The 19,436-nt window shown below is 48.7% G+C and overlaps 1 protein-coding gene across 7 annotated transcripts in view; it reads left to right on the forward strand.

Annotated features, from left to right (window-relative positions):
- The window catches only part of LOC121189528 (PH and SEC7 domain-containing protein 1-like), a 40,089-nt gene that overhangs the window by 7,098 nt on the left and 13,555 nt on the right, over positions 1-19,436 (forward strand). For 3 of the 7 annotated variants that reach the window (XR_005894898.1, XM_041049722.1, XM_041049724.1), the window contains exons 1-6: positions 1,408-3,887; positions 5,042-5,150; positions 6,001-6,278; positions 6,361-6,644; positions 7,000-7,237; positions 7,317-7,576. Coding sequence is in view for 6 of the 7 variants with exons in the window: in XM_041049722.1 (XP_040905656.1) it covers positions 1,440-3,887; positions 5,042-5,150; positions 6,001-6,278; positions 6,361-6,644; positions 7,000-7,237; positions 7,317-7,576 (3,617 nt within the window). In the remaining variant the exon portion in view is untranslated. Of the gene's footprint in view, positions 1-1,407; positions 3,888-5,041; positions 5,151-6,000; positions 6,279-6,360; positions 6,645-6,999; positions 7,238-7,316; positions 7,577-19,436 lie in introns of those variants that run through there. The other 4 variants (XM_041049725.1, XM_041049727.1, XM_041049723.1 and 1 more) reach the window with 3 other exon arrangements.

The raw sequence follows: 19,436 nt of genomic DNA on the forward strand, positions 1-19,436 counted from the left end.
AACTGTTGAAGTTTCAGTTTGCATTACTTCAGTTTTTCTAAGATCCTGACTGTCGGCCCGGAGCTCAGAGATCAGATCTCTCCGTCTTATCTTTTCCTGCTCTCCTGACTGTGTGTGGTTGTGTTGGATTTCCTGCAGCCTCTTGTGCTTTCATGTGACTTCAGACTATCCTCGTGATCCAAACCGCTGACTTCCATCAGTCCAGCTGAATTTCTCCTCCTCACACGGAGGACGACGGCTGCAGATTGACTGTGAAATCTGGAATTAAAAAACAGACATAAATGGGAACCACAACCAACCAGTAACAGACATAACACAGTAAATGGAACAAAGAATATACTATTTCAGAATCAGACAGCACTCTCTGACCAAAGAGTAAAACATTAAGTCAAAAATATTCAATTCAGACTGACGGCTTGACTGTGAGGAAAGATGTCTGTTGGTGTAAACTGCACATCAGACAGTTCACACCTGAGCACCCTCCAAGCTGCTTTCCCTCATCTATTAATAGAAGAATCAAACTCACATGTGTCACTTGGCGCCTGCTGGCCCACATGTTCCTGCCGCCATGTTGGAGGATGGCCAAGGACATGAATGGATGTGTAATTACCACAGTCTTTAACCTTATCACAGGGAAAGGACACGAGTGGTCTGAAAGGCTGAGGACCAGAACAGCAAAGGACCAGAACCTCCTGAAACCGCTTCAGTGATCTTTGTCTTATATTCTCCAAGTCTCTGATCACCACAGGGTGGTCTGATTTATATCCTCATTTGGTGTTTTGTTAATGGTGGTGGGAAACAGTAACACATCACAGTTCAGCCACCTAAATGACCCCTAAAATAAACACTAGAACCTCTTGAAGGATTACTAGAATATCCTCAGTGGCCATTAGAATGTCCTAAGAACTTCTTTAACAATCACTAGAGCTCGTAAGGACTCTTAGATTCTCCTAAAGGACTACTACTAAATCTTCAGGGATCACTAGAGCCTTCTCAGTGTACATCAGAACCTGAACATGAATGGTTATGAGTTTGGACGTATGTTTGAAAGTGTGTGTGTGAGAGAGAGAAAGAAAAAACAGCCTTCTGAAGGAGTTTAGGATTCAGAGTACAGAACTTGGGCAGGAGGAAGCTGTAGATCTGTTCCTCTGTAAATCCAAGTTACTTCCTTTTGTTTTCTTTTCTGTTTTGGATGAAATGTTGTGACTGTAGAGAATAAACGACATAACGTTAACTTTGTCTCTGTTTCTGCTTCCTGCTGCAGGTCGAAGAGCTGATGAGCAGGTGGAGGATAGACCTGATACTCTAGTCCTGCTTCTGACCCTCATCAAAGACTTTTGATGAGCACTTTGAGGGGTACCAGGAAGTCGAGGGAGCCTTAGCTCAAACGGCAAAGGCCCTCAGGAACATCAGGACTTTTAGGTGACTGAGTTGTCAGCATGTCTCAGGCAGGTAAAGTCCTCCACCTGTATGTTGAGGTGAGGTCTGTTGCTGAGGAGGAAGGGAAGGCACTGGGACGAAGAGATGATGGGACTGGTCACTTGATGCTTCAGTGCCCGGACATCCTTCCTCACTCCCAGAGGAGCTCCACCCAATCCAGTCCCAACCACAGTCCTGATCTTTCCCCAGTCGCTCAGAATCACACTCGAGGTGGGAACCACAGCCTGTCCCGTTCAAAGTCCGCCTCTAGGCACTCGGTCAGCTTCCAACTCCAAAACCCAGATGCAACAGGATCTCCCAGCCAGTTCCATCAGCAGGATACGCTGTATGACAGTTTTGGTCAGTTACTTCAGGTCCTTGCACCTGGAATGACCAGTCCAGGCCAGCATGGCTCACTGGGACACACCCGTTCCTCTGATACGGATCCCTACCAGGGAAGGGTTCTTATCTCCCCATCCTCTACATCCTCAGGGAGGCTGACTGTACCCTCCACACCCACAAACAACCATAGATCCTATGAGGTCCCAGGGATGGGGGGTGAGGAGGGCAAGACATCTGTGGTAACCTTTGGCTACATAGAGAAAGCTAATGTTCAGAGCATGAGCAGCAGGCGTACTTCTGTGTGCCAAAGTGAGTTGGATAATCCTCTTAACAGAATGGAGGGGCAGCTGTTGCCTGCCCACCTCCGGAAACGTCTGAGTGACCCAGTGTGGTACAATGGTCAGCCAGCAGAGGGAGACCCGTACCCCAACCACTCCTACCTGTCTCGGAATCAGTCCCCACAGGGCTCGCCTTACCTGCCGAGGGCTACTCTGGATTCGGTAGCCAGGGATGCCACCTGCAAAGCCTTGGAGGAGTTTGGAACCCCAGAACTGAGGCGACGATTTGCTGGTCTTGGCCCAGAAAACTGTAGCCCCACCCTGCCACGGCACAACCAGCCCCCTCGCTGCCGGTCCTGGGGGGGGTCTCCTGTCCTGCCCCGCAGCACCCTCACCCTGCCATCCAAGGCCCAGCTCTTGGAGCTGGACAAGGGAATCTCCCGTAGTTCTGTGAATGGGCTACCCAGAAGCCCTGCCTCTGACCACCTGTGTGCCCACACTGCATTCTCCTCCCAGTCCGTGTCTCCAGCGTCAGCACTTCGCTCACACGGCGTGCCCCACAGTCAGCAGAGGCCATGGGTGGGGGATGAGAGCCCCAGGTTGTCCAACAAATTTCATCCACCTTTACCTGCGGGGAGACCCACAGACATACAGCATGAGATCCCGACTAGCACATTCCCCACCAGCAACCAGTCTAGGGCTGGGAACTCCCAACACAGTGGTAATAGTAGCTATAATGCTAACATCACCAACACCAGTCATAATGCTACAGACAATATACAACACAATGCTAACGATAACTCAAACGTATCCAACAAGAGTCACTACAGACTGTCACGCTGCAGTAGCAGAGCCAGTGATGCAGTCAGCCCCACCAGTGGCAGGAGAAGTGTCGCCCCATCCTCAAATGCAGAAGTGGCCTGTAAGTTAGCTGTGGAGGCTACCAAACTGTCCACTGTTTTTGCAGGCAGACGGACTCCCTCTCCAACACCTTCGCAAGCTGAGTCACAGAGGTCAGAGAGTCCCAAGATGGACGGGTCATTCCTAAGAGAATCCCAGCCATACACTTCTCTTCAAGGGCAAAACTCCCCTGAACCTCTGCCGGTGGACAACCAGAGCCACAGATGGAAAACAGACAAACTGATGCCTCAAACCAGACCAGGACGTGTCTTACCCCTCGTGTCCCAGACTGTCCTCTCTTCACCAGTATGTCCAACGTCACCAGCTAGGTTGCACCTAGCTGCCGCTTCTCAGTCGCCAATTTTAGACCCACGGCAACAACGGAGTTCATCAGCTAATAAAGACATGTCCTCTCTGCACCGCTACCAGCCACCACAGTACACCGGAGACCGCAAATCACCTGGATTGGAGCGAAGGCAGTATGGTCACATCTTTGATGGATCATCCAGGGACAGCCCTGAACTCTCCAGGAGACTTCTCTTCAGCCAGAACACAGAAGCTTTGCCCCTGAGCTGGACCTCCAGGCACCAGGAGTGGAGAGAGACTGGACTAGCCCAGGACGGGGGCAAACTCTGTGAAGAAGAGTACAGACTGTCAGCATCTCGAGTTTACCCTCCAAGCAAAGAGGAGAATCATAGGATGGACAGAGAAGACAAAGGAGTTAAGATGTCCGTGCAGGGGAGCCAGAGGTCGGTCGTAGGTGCTTCCAGGGATCAGGGAGAGGAGGCTCCGGATCACAGCGGGGCCGCTGGGACGTCTTCTCAGAGCTCCAGCGGGGTGACAGGCAGCATGGGAGACAGTTCCCAGCTGGACAGAAACGACAGTCTGTTTCCCGAAACTTCGAGCCAGTCCAGCTATGACACAGTGGACACCGGCTCTGGGATACAGGTCGGCTGGACAGGAGGATAATGAGGGTTCGGTTGTATGTAAATACAGCCAGACCCTGTGTGATTTCAGTCTGAGTGGTCTTGTGTGAGTGGGTGAGGTTGTCTGTCTGCAGAGCTGAACACTGAGTCCTCCCATCACGTCACGTTGAACAATAAATATATCACAGAAAGCCAAAGTCCGTCGTCACCGCTCAGTTAGTTTCTGTTTATCTAAGATCAGTGAGTATCTGCGGCTGTGCCGGTCACTCGTTCACTTAGCAAAGATAATAAACTGATTATTTTTATAGCCTTTAACAACTACAGGTCTGACGAGGCTTCGATAGCAGCTCTGTGGCTCAGACTCAAAAACAGAACCAAAACAAAAAGGTGAAAACAAGGCATCGGTTGCTCCGGAACATTGTTTTTTCAGCCAAATGAGTCATTAACACAAACTAACAGTATAACCTGTATTTCATTTTCATATGTTTTCATTTAGTTTTTGCCTGTAGTGTGATTCTCTCTGGAATATTCAGGTGCTGTGAAGATGCACAGTCCTACATTTTTATTTAAAAATTTAAAATAAAAATGTTTGTTTCTTTCACAGTAAAATAGAAATGTAAACTGTAAAAAAAAGACTGAAGGGCTGCAACAAACGATTATTTTCATTACTGTTTAATTTGCCGATTATTATTTCAATTCATTAATTGTTCCGTCGAAAAAATTAGGTAAGATAATGTCGTGTGAGGCGACCTGCTTCAGTGGCTTGTTTTATTCAACAGTCCAATTTACTATGAGAAAGAAACGTGTTAGATCCTGACACTGAAGTTGGACTAAACTGCTTTTTGCAATTTTTGCTTGAAAAATGACTGAAATGATTAATTGACTTTCAAAGTAGTTTCCAGTGAATGTTTTGTTTAATCCAGATCAGAGCTTGTCAATAACAAACACTGATGAACTTTCAGACGCTCTCTCCTGTTTCTCACAAACCACTGAAAAAGTGTTAAATGTGATAAAATATCAAATCTAAAGTGAAACAGATAAATCGAATTTTTAATTTCTGATTTTTAATTCCCTCTGATGCTCTGACTTGGACTTTTTAAATCACATTTAACTCTGTTTCCTTCAGAATTAGAAACACATTACTTCATCACAGGACTGTTTCTCCTGCTCCTGCAGTCGGACAGCGGCTCTGCGACGACTCCGTCCTCACGATCACAGAAGATCGCTCGAGCCAAGTGGGAGTTCCTGTTTGGAGGCCCGACAGAGGAGAGCCGCTGTAGTAAAGGTGCTGTAGAAGCTGCTGAGGGTTGTTTTGATCTGTTTTCATATTTGTTTTTGCATCATTTTGTTTTTTGGTGTGCAAGTGAGCAATGTGTAAAAAGAACTGGATATAACAAAAAACCATGAAGCAGATTAAAGTGGATATTGTTAGGATAATTCCTCACAGACACAGTGATCGTTGATGATGTTCAGGTTTGGTTTATTTTTGCTCTTTTTTGATTTTCAGCTGTAATACTTCCAGCTGCAGTTAAAACCTTTCACTCATTACATTTAGTTTGATTTATCTTTGGCTCCATTGCTTCTGCCTTTCAGCAGGTTCTTGTATCGTTTCTTCAGTCAGTGAAGTAAACAAGCAGCTTCAGGAGCTCCCGGTCTGCTTCTAAGCCAATTAGCCGAAGCTTACCATCAGCTGAAACAGGGCTCACAGCTCTACTCACACGTATTACTACACACCACTACTCACTTCCTGTTCTTTATTTAGCATGTTTTTGTGACACCAGTGAACCAGAACCTTTTTTTTTATTTGAAGTGCTTGGAATCTGCTGGCTGTGGAAATGTGAACCTGAAAGCAGTCCAGATCGTACCTTTACAGTTTTATTATATTAGTAAGTCATTCCAGATATCATCAGGGCCTCAGGGGACAGAGATCAGATATAAACATGTGTCATTTATGTTGTAGACCAAAATGTGAAACACTTTTAGAGTCGAATCACAAATTTATTTTCTGCATTAATGAAAAAGGTGTCGTGTCACCCCCCCCGGCTCGCCTGGTTTCATCAGTCCAACAACCAAGACATGTAGGATTTCAGACTCATAACTGAATTTGTCATAAGCTGTAATACGCTTCTGTCCAGCAGACGCCGCGTCCACAACGCCTCCGACCAGCGGCTCGCCCAGCCCCACCCCTCCCTCCTCCCTCCATCTGAAGCCAGCCAATCAGAGGAGGGGGCGGGACAGAGAGGGTCAAAAGTTGTCGCATCACGAAGTGCGGCAGATCGAGGTGGAGCTGGTGACCCCCGTCCCCCGAGGCACCAACCCCAAGACGGGCATCATCCGCCGGACCATTAAGTACTCTGAAACAGATCTGGACGCTGTGCCGCTGCGCTGCTACAGGGAGACCGACCTGGACGAGGTGATCTGGTTTCACCTGGTTTCATCTCATCTGAAAACATCTTAATGGCCAAGTATGATTAATATTGATTGTTGCTGTATAGGTGATGCGGGCAGCGGCGGAGGCAGCAGAGGAGGTGGAGGCGAACTCAGCCTTCAGGAGTAATCACAGCGTCCTGAGAAACTCCAGCCTCAGCCCCGCTGACGCCTCCCCGAAACCCCGGACGGGTGGAGGGAAGGAGGGAGATGAGGAGGAGGAGGAGGAGGAAGAGGAGGAGGAGGAGGAAGAAGGAGTGGTTAGCTGGGCCAGTGTCAGGATGCAGGGAGACAAACAGAGACAGAGAGCCGCCAAAGAGGAGGACGAGGTGTTCAGTCTGCTGCTGAAGGGGTGAGAGGGCACACACCACACTCATTAACACAGTAACAGCAGTAACGATGCACGTGGAGGAGTGTCCTCCACGTGCAAGTGTTCAGTGATATTTAGACCAGTTTGAATAAAACTGACTGTTCTGTGCGAGGATCAGCTGATCTCCTCTGATTCCTGGTTCAAACTTTTACAATTTTATATCTTTCAGATTTTTATCAAATGACGTATTTCTTCCTATTACGAGGAAAGAAATCATGAATCGACAGTTTGTTGATTTATAATCTTAATGCCAGTCAGTTAACCTGCACTCTCACGTCCAGACCACGGAGGTTGTCTTAACCGTCTCTGACGTTTTGCTGTTCGTTTCCTTTCTCAGGCCCTTGGAGGCGTCTTCTGAAACCCACGGCGGCCTCAAGTCTCCAATCTCCGTGGGCAGCCCCCGCCGACCCTCCGACAGCAACCTGGACTCCTTCAGCCGCCATTTTGAAAGCATCATGGAGTCTCACCGAGCCAAAGGCACCTCGTACAGCAGCTTGGACAGTGTCGACCTGCTGACATCTGGATCCACGTCTGTGTTCACCTTCGACCTGCCAACCCTCACCCCAGAGATCCAGGTAGGAGAAAATAACCAGACGCATCACACCGATATGTCCTGGGTGACTGCAGGAGGTGAGACTGTTCTTGTGTGTTCAGAGTCAGATCTGCGACAGCGCCAAGCAGATCATTGAGCTGAGCTTTGCCCCGCTGGCCCGTCCGGATCCCTCCGGCCCCTCGGAGACGTCTCGCTCTGAAATCACCCTCAGTGCCTCGGGGGCCGGGCTCCGAGGTGGTTCCAAAGACGACTCCGGCCCACCGGTCCGGTCCAGGTCGGAGAAGGATTCTTGGCGTCGTTCCATCCTCAAAGACAGCTTCCGAAAGGCCAGCTCTGCCCCCTCCCTCCACAGCGGCCCCCGGTGAGTCAGAGCTGATGGCTCAGGTCCAGGCTGAGGACGCTTTACTGTTCCTCTCTGTTTATTTCTGAAGCTTCTTGTACATCGCCACAGAGTTTTTCTTGATCCCACCTGTGGACAAAGCTGCATAACCTGCCAGGTAAAGGGTTAGAGTTAGACCCTCAGACAAAATCTGTTCTAAAAGCTAATTTAGCACTAATAATAACCACGGGCAGAAAAAACCTGCTTTCAAGTCTTAATTCGTACCATTAAATATTCATAACTGAAGAAGCGACAGTATGAATGAAAGATTTATAGATTCATAGATTAATAAAGTTTTCCTGATTCTGAATGTTTAAAAGGAGGAAAAGCTGAAAACTGTCTTTGTGGCTGTGTTGGTGACGCGGTTGTTGTCTTCATCGTGTTCACACAGTCAGGATTTTTCAAGTGTTACTAAAATCTCCACGTTCCTCTCACACATGGAAAGGCCTCACATGTTCCTCCGGTTCATACTGGATGTGGTTAGTTGCAGTGGAACTGATCACTGTGTGATCAGTCCCTGTGTGAGTGCCACGCTTTTATTTCTACCACCATTTATTTCAGATACAAACCAGTGAAAACACTGCTGCAGTAACGTGGATCGGCCACATGATGGAAGCAGAGAGGCGTGATGTGGTTACAGTCAGTGTTCGCTTTGCTCTGTGAGTCTCTGTCTTTGTGAGGACCAGTGTGAGTTTATGACCTCAGGAGTGGGGACATGGTAGAGAAGTGAGGACGGTTTGTGTGGTCCTCATTATCACCGGGTGTGTTTGGTGATTTTGAAAATAAAGACATTTATTGGCTGAAGGAAAGTGAGGTCTCACTGCTTCAGTGTTTCTAAGCAGATTTTTGAGAGGGAACATTTTGTCCAGTCTTTAAAAGGTTTAAACTGTGTGTGTGTGTGCGTGTGTTTATAAATACATGTGTGTGAGGATTTGACTGTACTGAACGCCCAGGCTGTGAGACAACACATGAGTTTAATTATAGTGTGTCTGACGTGTAGTTGAGCACACACACACACTCAAACACTCACAAACACACACCATCCTGCGTAGGTGGGTAAGAGGGCGGCCTTGTACTGTGAGTTTCGGGCGGGTTGTGGTGTTTATGAGAGAAGATGGCGGCGGGTTCATCCCGAACAGTCCCTGTAAAACCTGCTGGAAACAGGACGGGAATTCTTCTTTGCTGAGACGTTTTCTGTCGGAAACACGCTGAGAAACGTTCCTCAGATATTTTTAGTTTGTTTGTGGACAGAGCTCAGTATCAGATATTCAGCTACAGTTTTCATTTCAGACGACTGAAGAGGGCAGAGATCAGAAAAAGAATTCATCAGTGTTTTATTTTTTTATGAAATGTTTCAGTCAGTTACATTTTACAGCCCTAAACATCAGGACCTGTATTTATCAAACTGCAGGGAGTCAAAGTTCAGACTGAGTCCTTCAGTTTTACTCACGTGAACATCAGGGACAGATCAGGACAGGGCGGGACAGTGTCTCCCTCCTTCAGCTCAGAAAACCTTATTCAGTCAGTTGTTACTAATTATGTGTTTATGTAATTAGAGATACGTGAGCGGGGAAAGAGCCGGGACCTGATGGACACACAAACGCTGGGTCGACTGGCACACACCACGCAGACTTACACACAACAGCCAGACTAAACACAACCTTCTTATACCTGACCTCCTCACATATGACACGTCTCTGACCTCTAGGCTTTATCAGACCTGTTCTGTCCCTGCAGTCTTCCTGATCCGTCCTCTCCGTGGTGTTGTCGTTGTTGTACCTGGTCCTTTCTGTCAGGCAGCCAATCACACGTGGAGCCCGGCCAGCCCGGCTGCGGTGGCCATGGTAACGGCAGATTAACGTCTTGGAGCGAGAGATGTCAGCGTTTAAAATAGAAAAAGAAAAGAAGAGGTGCTACGGTTCAGCACCTGGTTCTGACATTGGCAGGAAGAGAGGCTGCAGGTCACATGACCAACACTTGTTTCCCAGCAGTACCTTTGTAGTTCTGTATAGAACCACTTTACAGCCAGTTGTTCATTTTGGCCCCTGACCTTGATTTAGTTTTGGACTTTTGATGGAAAAGTTTTATTCAGTTTTTTTTTTCCTGCTATTTTTATGTCTAAGCTACTTCATGCTACAGCTGCCTCCATGGTTGTTGTGTACAGTTACCATGGTTACAGCTGCCTCCATGGTTGTTGTGTACAGTTACCATGGTTACAGCTGCCTCCATGGTTGGAGACTAAAGTCCCGTTCAGTTCTGGGTGCAGGGTCCAGGGTCTGTCTGGGTTTACCTGGAGAGGAGAGGCTGAGTTTCTCTTCAGAGGACGATGGACATGTTGGACTGTCGACATTAGTCCTGAACTTCCTCGTTCCCTGTGACAGCAGCGTAACTTGATGGCGGTGGTCAGCTTCCCTCTCTGTAACTGTGAGCATGCTGCTGCATGTTGAACAACGTTCTTGTGTTATTGGCTGCTGCAGCTAACGGGCTGTGATTCTGCTGAACAGGACTTTACAGTGAAACAGTCATTGGTTGGTTTTTCTGTCCGTCTTTCATACTGTGGTTTCTGCTGTGGTTTAAACTGCTGATCCGTCCAAAACACTTAGAGACTGGACTGAGAGACAGCTCGTGGCTCCCGGTTCCAGGACGACGTGTTCTTCTGGATCTGGTCTCTGGTGATCTGGTGATCAGTTCTGGTTTGACTCTACGTGGTTATTTTTACTTTTAACCAAACGGCAGTGGTCACATGATGAGTCCCGGTCCTCTGAAACACCAGGACGCCAAACCAGCTGTGCAGTCAGAGCTGCAGCAGACCGCTCATCACAGGCTGAGGCTCAGCTGGTCTCTGCTGCTCTGCTATTACACACACTGTGAAGTCTGTATTTAACAATGAGTCAGCATCTCATTATTATCAGCTCACCTCAGGGAACAGTCTCCTCTGTTGGCATCTTATCCAGCACGGACTCACAGAAACATCAGGGGGGTTTCAGTCTCTGTTTAAAGAACCGATTACATTTTTCGCATCCCATAAATACAGCAGAGATCTCTCTGTAACACAAGAAGCTGTCTCACAGTAGAGAGCTGCAGTGAAACTGTATCAGAGGGAGGAAAACCTTCCGTCCTTTAAGCCGAGCTTTTCTCAGCAGCTTCGTGTGTTTGGATCAGGGTGAAGTTAGAAACGATCTGATGTTTAAAAGCTCAGTTTCCAGCTCCTGGTGTTTTCAGATGCTGTGAAGCTGCATCATTTTTAAAATCTCTCAGCTCGTGAACACATTCACACATTTCTGCTGCTCGCAGGTTTCTGTGCTTCAGTCTGGAGGAGTTCGCTGTTTTCCTTTTGGCCTCGGCCCACCCCCGCGACTGGGTGTGGACACATGGAATTCAAATTCAAATACAAACTTTATTGTTTCCAGTAGAAGACAAATTGAACTTAAGTTTCAGAGAATTCAAACTTGGAAATGAAAAACAGGATCTCACCCAGACTGAGGCAGCTGCTGCTGCTTCCCATTCACTGTAAAGAGACTCCACCCAACACACACACACACACACACACACACACACACACACACAAAATTCCAGATGGATTCATTCAGCCAGTGTTTCAGAGATGGGATGGAAATGAAAGACCTCCCACTCCTGTCAGAAAACCAGAGACACTCCCTGAACACAAACTCTGAAATCTTTTCACTAAATCCTCCCCCCCTCCCACCCCCCCTTCCTCCTCCTCCTCATTCATGTGGATCTTTTCCATCTGTTGTCTGCGTGTTGTGACCTCTGACCTCTGACCTGCTTTCACTCAGTTGGCTGCTGGTTTAAAGCATTCAGACTTTCCTGTGGTTTCTGAGTGCGATCAGTGATACATGTTCTTTACAAGCAGCCACTGTTTGTTTTCTGTGGATAAAAAAAACTAATTTTATACAAGAAGCTTCAACAAGCTGTGATTAACAAGATGAACAGTGACTAATCAGAGATTACAGGTATAACTGAGCAATAAGCAGTTCATACTGTTATTAACAGGAATGTAGTCAAAAATAAGTTCGTAGGTAAAAACAAGTTTTAAGAGTTTTGTAAGTTCAGGTTTTCAGATTCTCCACATCAGCTACAACTTCAGTGTTTTATCATTTTCAAAGTCAGGATTTAATTCACGTTGGTATTTCTGTCAACCTGTGTCCACTGTCTGTTGTTTTACTAATTAAAACAGTTTGACAGTAAACTGTTAAAGTTTGTGAAAGACAAACTGAGGTTTTCTGAGCTGCTGGAAAAGAGTCAGATACAAAGCTCCAGGAAGGTCGATGGACTGAAAGGAAGGTTTAGAGGAGACAAAGAGAGGAAGAGGGAAGGAGAGGACAGAGGGAGGAGGAGGAGGAGGAGGAGGAGGGGCGTCCCGGGTCAAACGGGAGGAAACACATACCTCCTTCCCCTCAGTGGAGGAAAATAACCCACTTGTTAGACGAGGGGAGGGAGGAGAGGATCCGACTGAGAGGAGAAAGAGAAAGTTGTGTGTTGAAGTTGTTGGGTGAAAAGCCGGCGGTGAGGATTTTAAAGTGTGGAAGAAAGAAACCGGAGGAGGAGGAGGAAGGAGCTGACAGAGTAGTGAAGAGGAAAAGTCACAGAGAGGAAGGAGGAGGACACAAAGGAGACGGATCAGAGGAGGAGACGCTGCTGCTGCTTCTGCTGCTGCCGCCGGACGGTTTTCAAAGGAGGAAACACACTGAGAGTCTGGCTGAAACACGAGGACACTGACGGACAGGTCACACAACATGATGTCCACACCTCTGCTTTTATGACGTCATCAGATTAACGCTTAATGATGTCGTTCCGTTTGCCTCGGTAACGCCTCCTCTCAGATCAGAGGTATTGATGTGAATGTTGTTGCCCGCCGACATCACAGGCCGGGTGGTAGAGTGGGCGGGGCCCCATCGTCATGGCGAGCTACCTGCTGTGCTGGGGGGGTGGGGCTCTGGAGGACAGGTACCTATATGCCCCGCCCTACCCAGCTGTGTACAGGTGAGTCATCTCACACTCGGTCTGCAGGTCCTGTCAGACAGGAGGCAGGTGTGAAGAAGCTCAGCGTGGACTGTGGAGGTTTGGCACAACAGATTAGATTTGATAAGGTTCCATTTAGTGCTGTGACGAAGAGTCATTTTCATTATCGATTAATCTTCTGATTATTTTCTTGGTTAATTGATTATTAGTTTGGTGGGAGGTTTCTCACCTGTCCCAGGTGATGTCATCTAAAACGATGATTCAGTTTCCTGTGAAATAAAACAGAGAAAACCAGGTTTTTATTTTCAGTCTGAAACGTCTCCATTGATTATCAGAACAGTTGCCAATCAATATTGAGTTGATGAACAGGATAACAGATTCAAACAGTAAAACACTGAGACAATAGGAAGCAGAAAGCCTGTGTTACAAGCTCTGGAGCTTTCAGGCACATTTCTTGGCCTTCATCAGATGGAGTTTTCTCAGTTGCTGTGGGGTTTGGAGATGGTCACTGTTTGTCAGGCAGAGGGGCACTAATGAAAGACAGGACCCAGTTGCATGATGGGAAATGTGGGGTCCAGTGTTTTTGGACTAGAAGTCCGGATATCTGCGCATCAGCTGCTGATCTGGACCTTTCTGTCTCTCAGAGCCCCGGATATTCTGAACCCTGCTTCGTATTTCTCGTCTGTCTGTTCCTCTCTCTTTCAGTCCAGACGTCAGGATTTTCTCTTTTGCAGTTTTAGAAACAAACAGCAGATGTTTTGTTGTAAATGCTGACCTGCAGAGGAACCTGCTGATCTGCTGCAGCTCGCTCTCGTGTCAGGCGGCATCTGTGGACTCAGAGATATTTTATCAATAAAAACATGTCAGGGTGATTTATTCACAGCACGTGGAGGAAGGAAGAGGACGGAGGTGTGTGTTTTCTGCGTCCGGTATCACAGCACATCCTCCTGTCATGTAAAACCTGCAGAAACCTTAGACTGCTCCATCAGTCTGGATTCACTGTGATGTTCTAAATGTTGTTTCAGAGGCTCCGAAACGAAAACAGCCTGTGTGATGTTTACTCTCTGTTTCTTTAATTACTCAACAGTTTGATGTAGAGTGTTTGTCTTTATGAGGACTGAGTCAGGACAGGTCTGAGTCTGAGTCTGGGTCTGGGTCTGGGTCTGAGTCTGAGTCTGGGTCTGGGTCTGAGTCTGGGACTGAGTCTGGGACTGAGTCTGGGTCTGAGTCTGGGACTGAGTCTGGGTCTGAGTCTGGGACTGAGTCTGGGTCTGGGACTGGGTCTGGGTCTGAGTCTGGGTCTGAGTCTGAGTCTGGGACTGAGTCTGGGTCTGAGTCTGAGTCTGGGACTGAGTCTGGGTCTGAGTCTGGGTCTGAGTCTGGGTCTGGGTCTGGGTCTGAGTCTGGGTCTGAGTCTGGGTCTGGGACTGAGTCTGGGTCTGAGTCTGGGACTGAGTCTGAGTCTGGGTCTGAGTCTGAGTCTGGGACTGAGTCTGGGTCTGGGTCTGGGACTGAGTCTGGGTCTGAGTCTGGGTCTGAGTCTGAGTCTGGGACTGAGTCTGGGTCTGGGACTGAGTCTGGGTCTGAGTCTGGGTCTGAGTCTGAGTCTGGGACTGAGTCTGGGACTGAGTCTGGGTCTGAGTCTGAGTCTGAGTCTGGGACTGAGTCTGGGTCTGGGACTGAGTCTGGGTCTGGGTCTGAGTCTGGGTCTGGGACTGAATCTGGGTCTGAGTCTGGGTCTGGGTCTGGGTCTGGGTCTGGGTCTGAGTCTGGGACTGAGTCTGGGTCTGGGACTGAGTCTGGGTCTGAGTCTGGGTCTGAGTCTGGGACTGAGTCTGGGTCTGGGACTGAGTGTGGGTCTGAGTCTGAGTCTGGGACTGAGTCTGGGTCTGGGACTGAGTGTGGGTCTGAGTCTGAGTCTGGGACTGAGTCTGGGACTGAGTCTGGGACTGGGTCTGGGACTGAGTCTGGGACTGAGTCTGAGTCTGGGTCTGGGTCTGAGTCTGGGACTGAGTCTGGGTCTGGGACTGAGTCTGGGTCTGAGTCTGGGACTGAGTCTGGGTCTGGGTCTGAGTCTGAGTCTGGGACTGAGTCTGGGTCTGAGTCTGAGTCTGGGACTGAGTCTGGGTCTGGGACTGAGTCTGGGTCTGGGTCTGGGACTGAGTCTGGGACTGAGTCTGGGTCTGGGTCTGGGTCTGGGTCTGAGTCTGAGTCTGGGACTGAGTCTGGGTCTGGGACTGAGTGTGGGTCTGGGTCTGAGTCTGAGTCTGAGTCTGGGACTGAGTCTGGGTCTGGGTCTGGGACTGAGTGGGACTGAGTCTGGGTCTGGGTCTGAGTCTGGGTCTGGGACTGAGTCTGGGACTGAGTCTGGGTCTGGGTCTGAGTCTGGGTCTGGGTCTGGGTCTGAGTCTGAGTCTGGGACTGAGTCTGGGTCTGAGTCTGGGTCTGGGTCTTAAGATTGAGTCTGGGACTGTACAGGACTTTCAGTCCCTGAACTGTTGGACGCAGGTGCTCAGGTGTTGTATGGGACTAAGTCACCTGGTGATGCTGTCACTTGTAGAATCGTGGTGAAATATTTTTATTTATTGTTGTTTTCCATATTCTGAGCTGGAGCCCACTCACATGTGTAATAATCCCTTCAAGTAGGATTAAGACCAGTTTAGTTTGTCCCCGTCCCAGAAGGTCCCACCCAGTTTTCCAGTGTCGAGTGATTAAAGAAATGAAGGAGAGATGTGAGGAGCGGAGCTGGGACACAGCTGTGATATGTTCAGGGAGGAATCAGCATCTTATCAGAGCTGAGCGACTCTGACTTTTACCACGAGCCTGTGATAGCAGCCCGACGACCCGATGGGTTTCTGGGTTGGGTGGGGGTTGGGTGTGATCTGACTCAGCAGTAAGTGGGCTTTGCTCTGAGGCTTTGCTCTGCATCACTTAAAACAGAATGCATAATGAACCTTCCTGTGTTTTTCAGCGAGTCCAGACGTTTCTGCAGAGGGTCTCCTCTGGAGTTTGGAGGAAGTTTGCTGTTCTAACTTTTCCACTGAGCATCAATTATAGATCAAGCACTGGTTTCACAGTGAGGCCTGACTGGAACATGTTTACCCCGTTCACAGGAAGCGCTCACTGGATGTCAGGGTCGTATCCCAGTCCTGTCGATGCATCGGCTCTGTGAGATCAAACATCCATCAGAACGTTCTGTTTTCCAGGGTTTTCTGTGGCATTAGACTCAAACTGTGTATCTGTGAGGCGTTTTTGAATCCATGGGCTCAGAGCTGAGAGCCACAGGCAGAGGACGGAAGGTGCTGAGGGACGGACGGACGGACACACTGAGGGTTGGACTCTGTTCTGGATAAGAACATGAAGAACACTAGAGTTCTTCTGTAGAACGGGACAAAGGGGACAAACGCGACGACGTCTCCTCTCCAGGTTTTTACATCGGTCGTGCTGCAGTTGTGTGTCCGTGTGTGTGTCAGTGTGTGTGTCAGTGTGTGTCAGTGTGTGTCAGTGTGTGTGCAGTGTGTGTGTCAGTGTGTGTGCAGTGTCTGTCAGTGTGTGTGTCAGTGTGTGTGCAGTGTCTGTCAGTGTGTGTGCAGTGTGTGTCAGTGTGTGTCAGTGTGTGTGCAGTGTGTGTGTCAGTGTGTGTGCAGTGTCTGTCAGTGTGTGTGTCAGTGTGTGTGCAGTGTCTGTCAGTGTGTGTGCAGTGTGTGTCAGTGTGTGTGCAGTGTGTGTGTTAGTGTGTGTGTCAGTGTGTGTGCCAGTGTGTGTCAGTGTGTGTGCAGTGTCTGTCAGTGTGTGTGTGTGTGTGTGCAGTGTGTGTGCAGTGTGTGTGTGCAGTGTGTGTGCAGTGTGTGTGTGTGTGTGTGTGTGTGTGTGTGTGTGTGTGTGTGTGCAGTGTCTGTCAGTGTGTGTGCAGTGTGTGTGTGTGTCAGTGTGTGTGCAGTGTGTGTGTCAGTGTGTGTGTGCAGTGTGTGTGTGTGTGTGCAGTGTCTGCCAGTGTGTGTGTGTGTGTGTGTGTGTGTGTGTGTGCAGTGTCTGTCAGTGTGTGTGTGTGTGTGTGTGTGTGTGTGTGTGTGTGTGTGTGCAGTGTGTGTCAGTGTGTGTGCAGTGTGTGTCAGTGTGTGTCAGTGTGTGTGCAGTGTGTGTGTGTGTGTCAGTGTGTGTGTGCAGTGTGTGTCAGTGTGTGTCAGTGTGTGTCCGTGTGTGTGTCAGAGTGTGTCAGTGTGTGTGCAGTGTCTGTCAGTGTGTGTGCAGTGTGTGTGTGTCAGTGTGTGTGTGCAGTGTGTGTGCAGTGTGTGTCAGTGTGTGTGCAGTGTCTGTCAGTGTGTGTGTGTGTGTGTGCAGTGTCTGTCAGTGTGTGTGCAGTGTGTGTGTGTCAGTGTGTGTGTGTCAGTGTGTGTGCAGTGTCTGTCAGTGTGTGTGCAGTGTCTGTCAGTGTGTGTGTGTGTGTGTGTGTCAGTGTGTGTGCAGTGTGTGTCAGTGTGTGTGCAGTGTCTGTCAGTGTGTGTGCAGTGTGTGTGTGTCAGTGTGTGTGTGTCAGTGTGTGTGCAGTGTCTGTCAGTGTGTGTGTGTCAGTGTGTGCAGTGTGTGTCAGTGTGTGTGCAGTGTGTTGCTGCTTTGGTTGTTGTGGTTTCAGTCTGATGAATGAGAGCTGACTGACACACCCTGGAAAATAACAGTCTGCCTCTGACTCTTTCCTTCTGTCTTTCTCTATATTTGTTCCTCCTCTTTTCTCTTTCCCTGTCTTTCATTTTCTTGTTCTGTCTTTTGATCTCAGGTCTCTCGTGTTTCGTCTCTGACTTCCTGTCTCTGTCTGCTGGTCACTGACGCATTGTTTTCAGCCTCACTCTCTCCAGTGAGACGACTGGTGGACTGAACCAGTCTCTGCTGTGTCCTGATGGGACAGCCTTTGGCTTCATTTTTCTCTCCTTTGATGAAAATGAATATTTGGAGTTGTCTTAAGAATGTAGGGGTCAGAGGTTAGTCTCCACCTGGTGTTAATATTAACTGGTATTAATCTTAATGTGATTGGATCTGTCAGACTGTTTCATTCGTTCATTACATTTTCCCACGTGGTGTCCACGCTGGTGTCTGTCCTGTTGTGTCCTGAACAGAGCCACTGGTCTCCGTACCCTTCGCGTACAGTTCGTCTGTCTGTTGAATGTCTGATTGTCCTTTGTGTTGCTTTGGTGTCGTGATCATCTGATCAGCAACTGTCCTCCTCCATTTGTATTGATTAGCTTAGTTTACTGATCGATCAGCAGGACACTAATAGTGAAGTGTGTCCTCTGCTGGCCCGGCAGGTGAACTGCTTCAGATGCAGGTTATATAGTTTACCTGTGTCAGATGTTCCTCCTGTCCCACAGACCTCGTCATGAAGACGTGACGGATTCTGTCCTCTGTGCAGTTCTGCTGTGTCTTTGTCTGTCTTTGGGCAGCCAGTGTGTCCTGATTGATGCGAGCGGTCTCGGTTACGTCAGCAGCTCTCAGGTGCTGCTGAAGACGACTCACACATACTTTCATTAAAAACCTGTTGTTGTTGAAAATATGATGATGAGAAAAAAGTGTAGAACAAACAGTAAAAACAGCTCAGAATATTTTACAGTTACATCCAGTGATTGTTTTTCATGGCAGATGTTCAGAGGTGTGAACAGAAACAGGCTCAGTAACCAGACCAACATCTGGAGCATCTGTCCGTTTGAACACGAGCTCAGCTGTTAAACCCGTGGAAGCGGCGGCTGCAGTCGGAGGTGGACCGGCCCCGGTGGCTGCTGGGTAAAGAAAAAATAAGAATTTCCTGGTGTCCTGGAGAGTGAAGCTGGTGGGGAGGTTATTTCTGTCCTGGATGAATGGGTTGGTGCAGGAAGGACTCGCCGACAGAAACATCCGCACTGCACATTCACTCTGTCCCCCCTCGTCTACACACCAGGAAACACTACACACAGCAGTGTAACAGCCAGCCTCTGGGCCCGTGTGTGTGTGTGTGTGTGTGTGTGTGTGTGTGTGTATTTGAGTAGCTTTTGTCTCACCTTCTTCACCGAGTGCTGTTCATCACTAATGATCCACAACTCTGATCCTTCACTTTCTGACTGCAGCAGGAAAAAGACGAGAATGGACTCAGCTGTATCTGTCCCCCAGACTCAGGTGTGACTGTCCCCCAGACTCAGGTGTGACTGTCCCCCAGACTCAGCTGTATCTGTCCCCCAGACTCAGCTGTATCTGTCCCCCAGACTCAGGTGTGACTGTCCCCCAGACTCAGCTGTATCTGTCCCCCAGACTCAGGTGTGACTGTCCCCCAGACTCAGGTGTATCTGTCCCCCAGACTCAGGTGTGACTGTCCCCCAGACTCAGGTGTGACTGTCCCCCAGACTCAGGTGTATCTGTCCCCCAGACTCAGGTGTGACTGTCCCCCAGACTCAGGTGTGACTGTCCCCCAGACTCAGGTGTGACTGTATAAGACGATGGTTCAGGATATGATATAATTACATAATCATAGTTTACAGTAATAAGTGTGATAGTGTGTTACTGTGCAGTCGGTGTGTGTAGTAATGACCGTGATGAGTAAAATCTGTGGAAATCTCAGCTGCTCAGACCTGAGGCTCAGTGTGTGTGTGTGTGTGTGTGTGTGTGTGTGTGTGTGTGTGTGTGTGTGAGAGACGGAGCCGGACCCTGCGAGGGGAAGCTGGACTTCATGAAGGGAAGTAGATGTAGTCCACACTGCGGCTCAGCCACTTCCCACTTTCTGACTCTCACTCACCGCTCTGACCTCATTTCCTCCTGAGTCCAGTTTTTTTCTGCTTCACAAAGTCAGTTATTTAAACAGAGGCTGGGATGAAGGACGGCTGATGGAGAACGGACACAT

This window comes from Toxotes jaculatrix, chromosome 11 (genome assembly GCF_017976425.1).
Source record: "Toxotes jaculatrix isolate fToxJac2 chromosome 11, fToxJac2.pri, whole genome shotgun sequence".
Classification (NCBI taxonomy): domain Eukaryota; kingdom Metazoa; phylum Chordata; class Actinopteri; family Toxotidae; genus Toxotes; species Toxotes jaculatrix.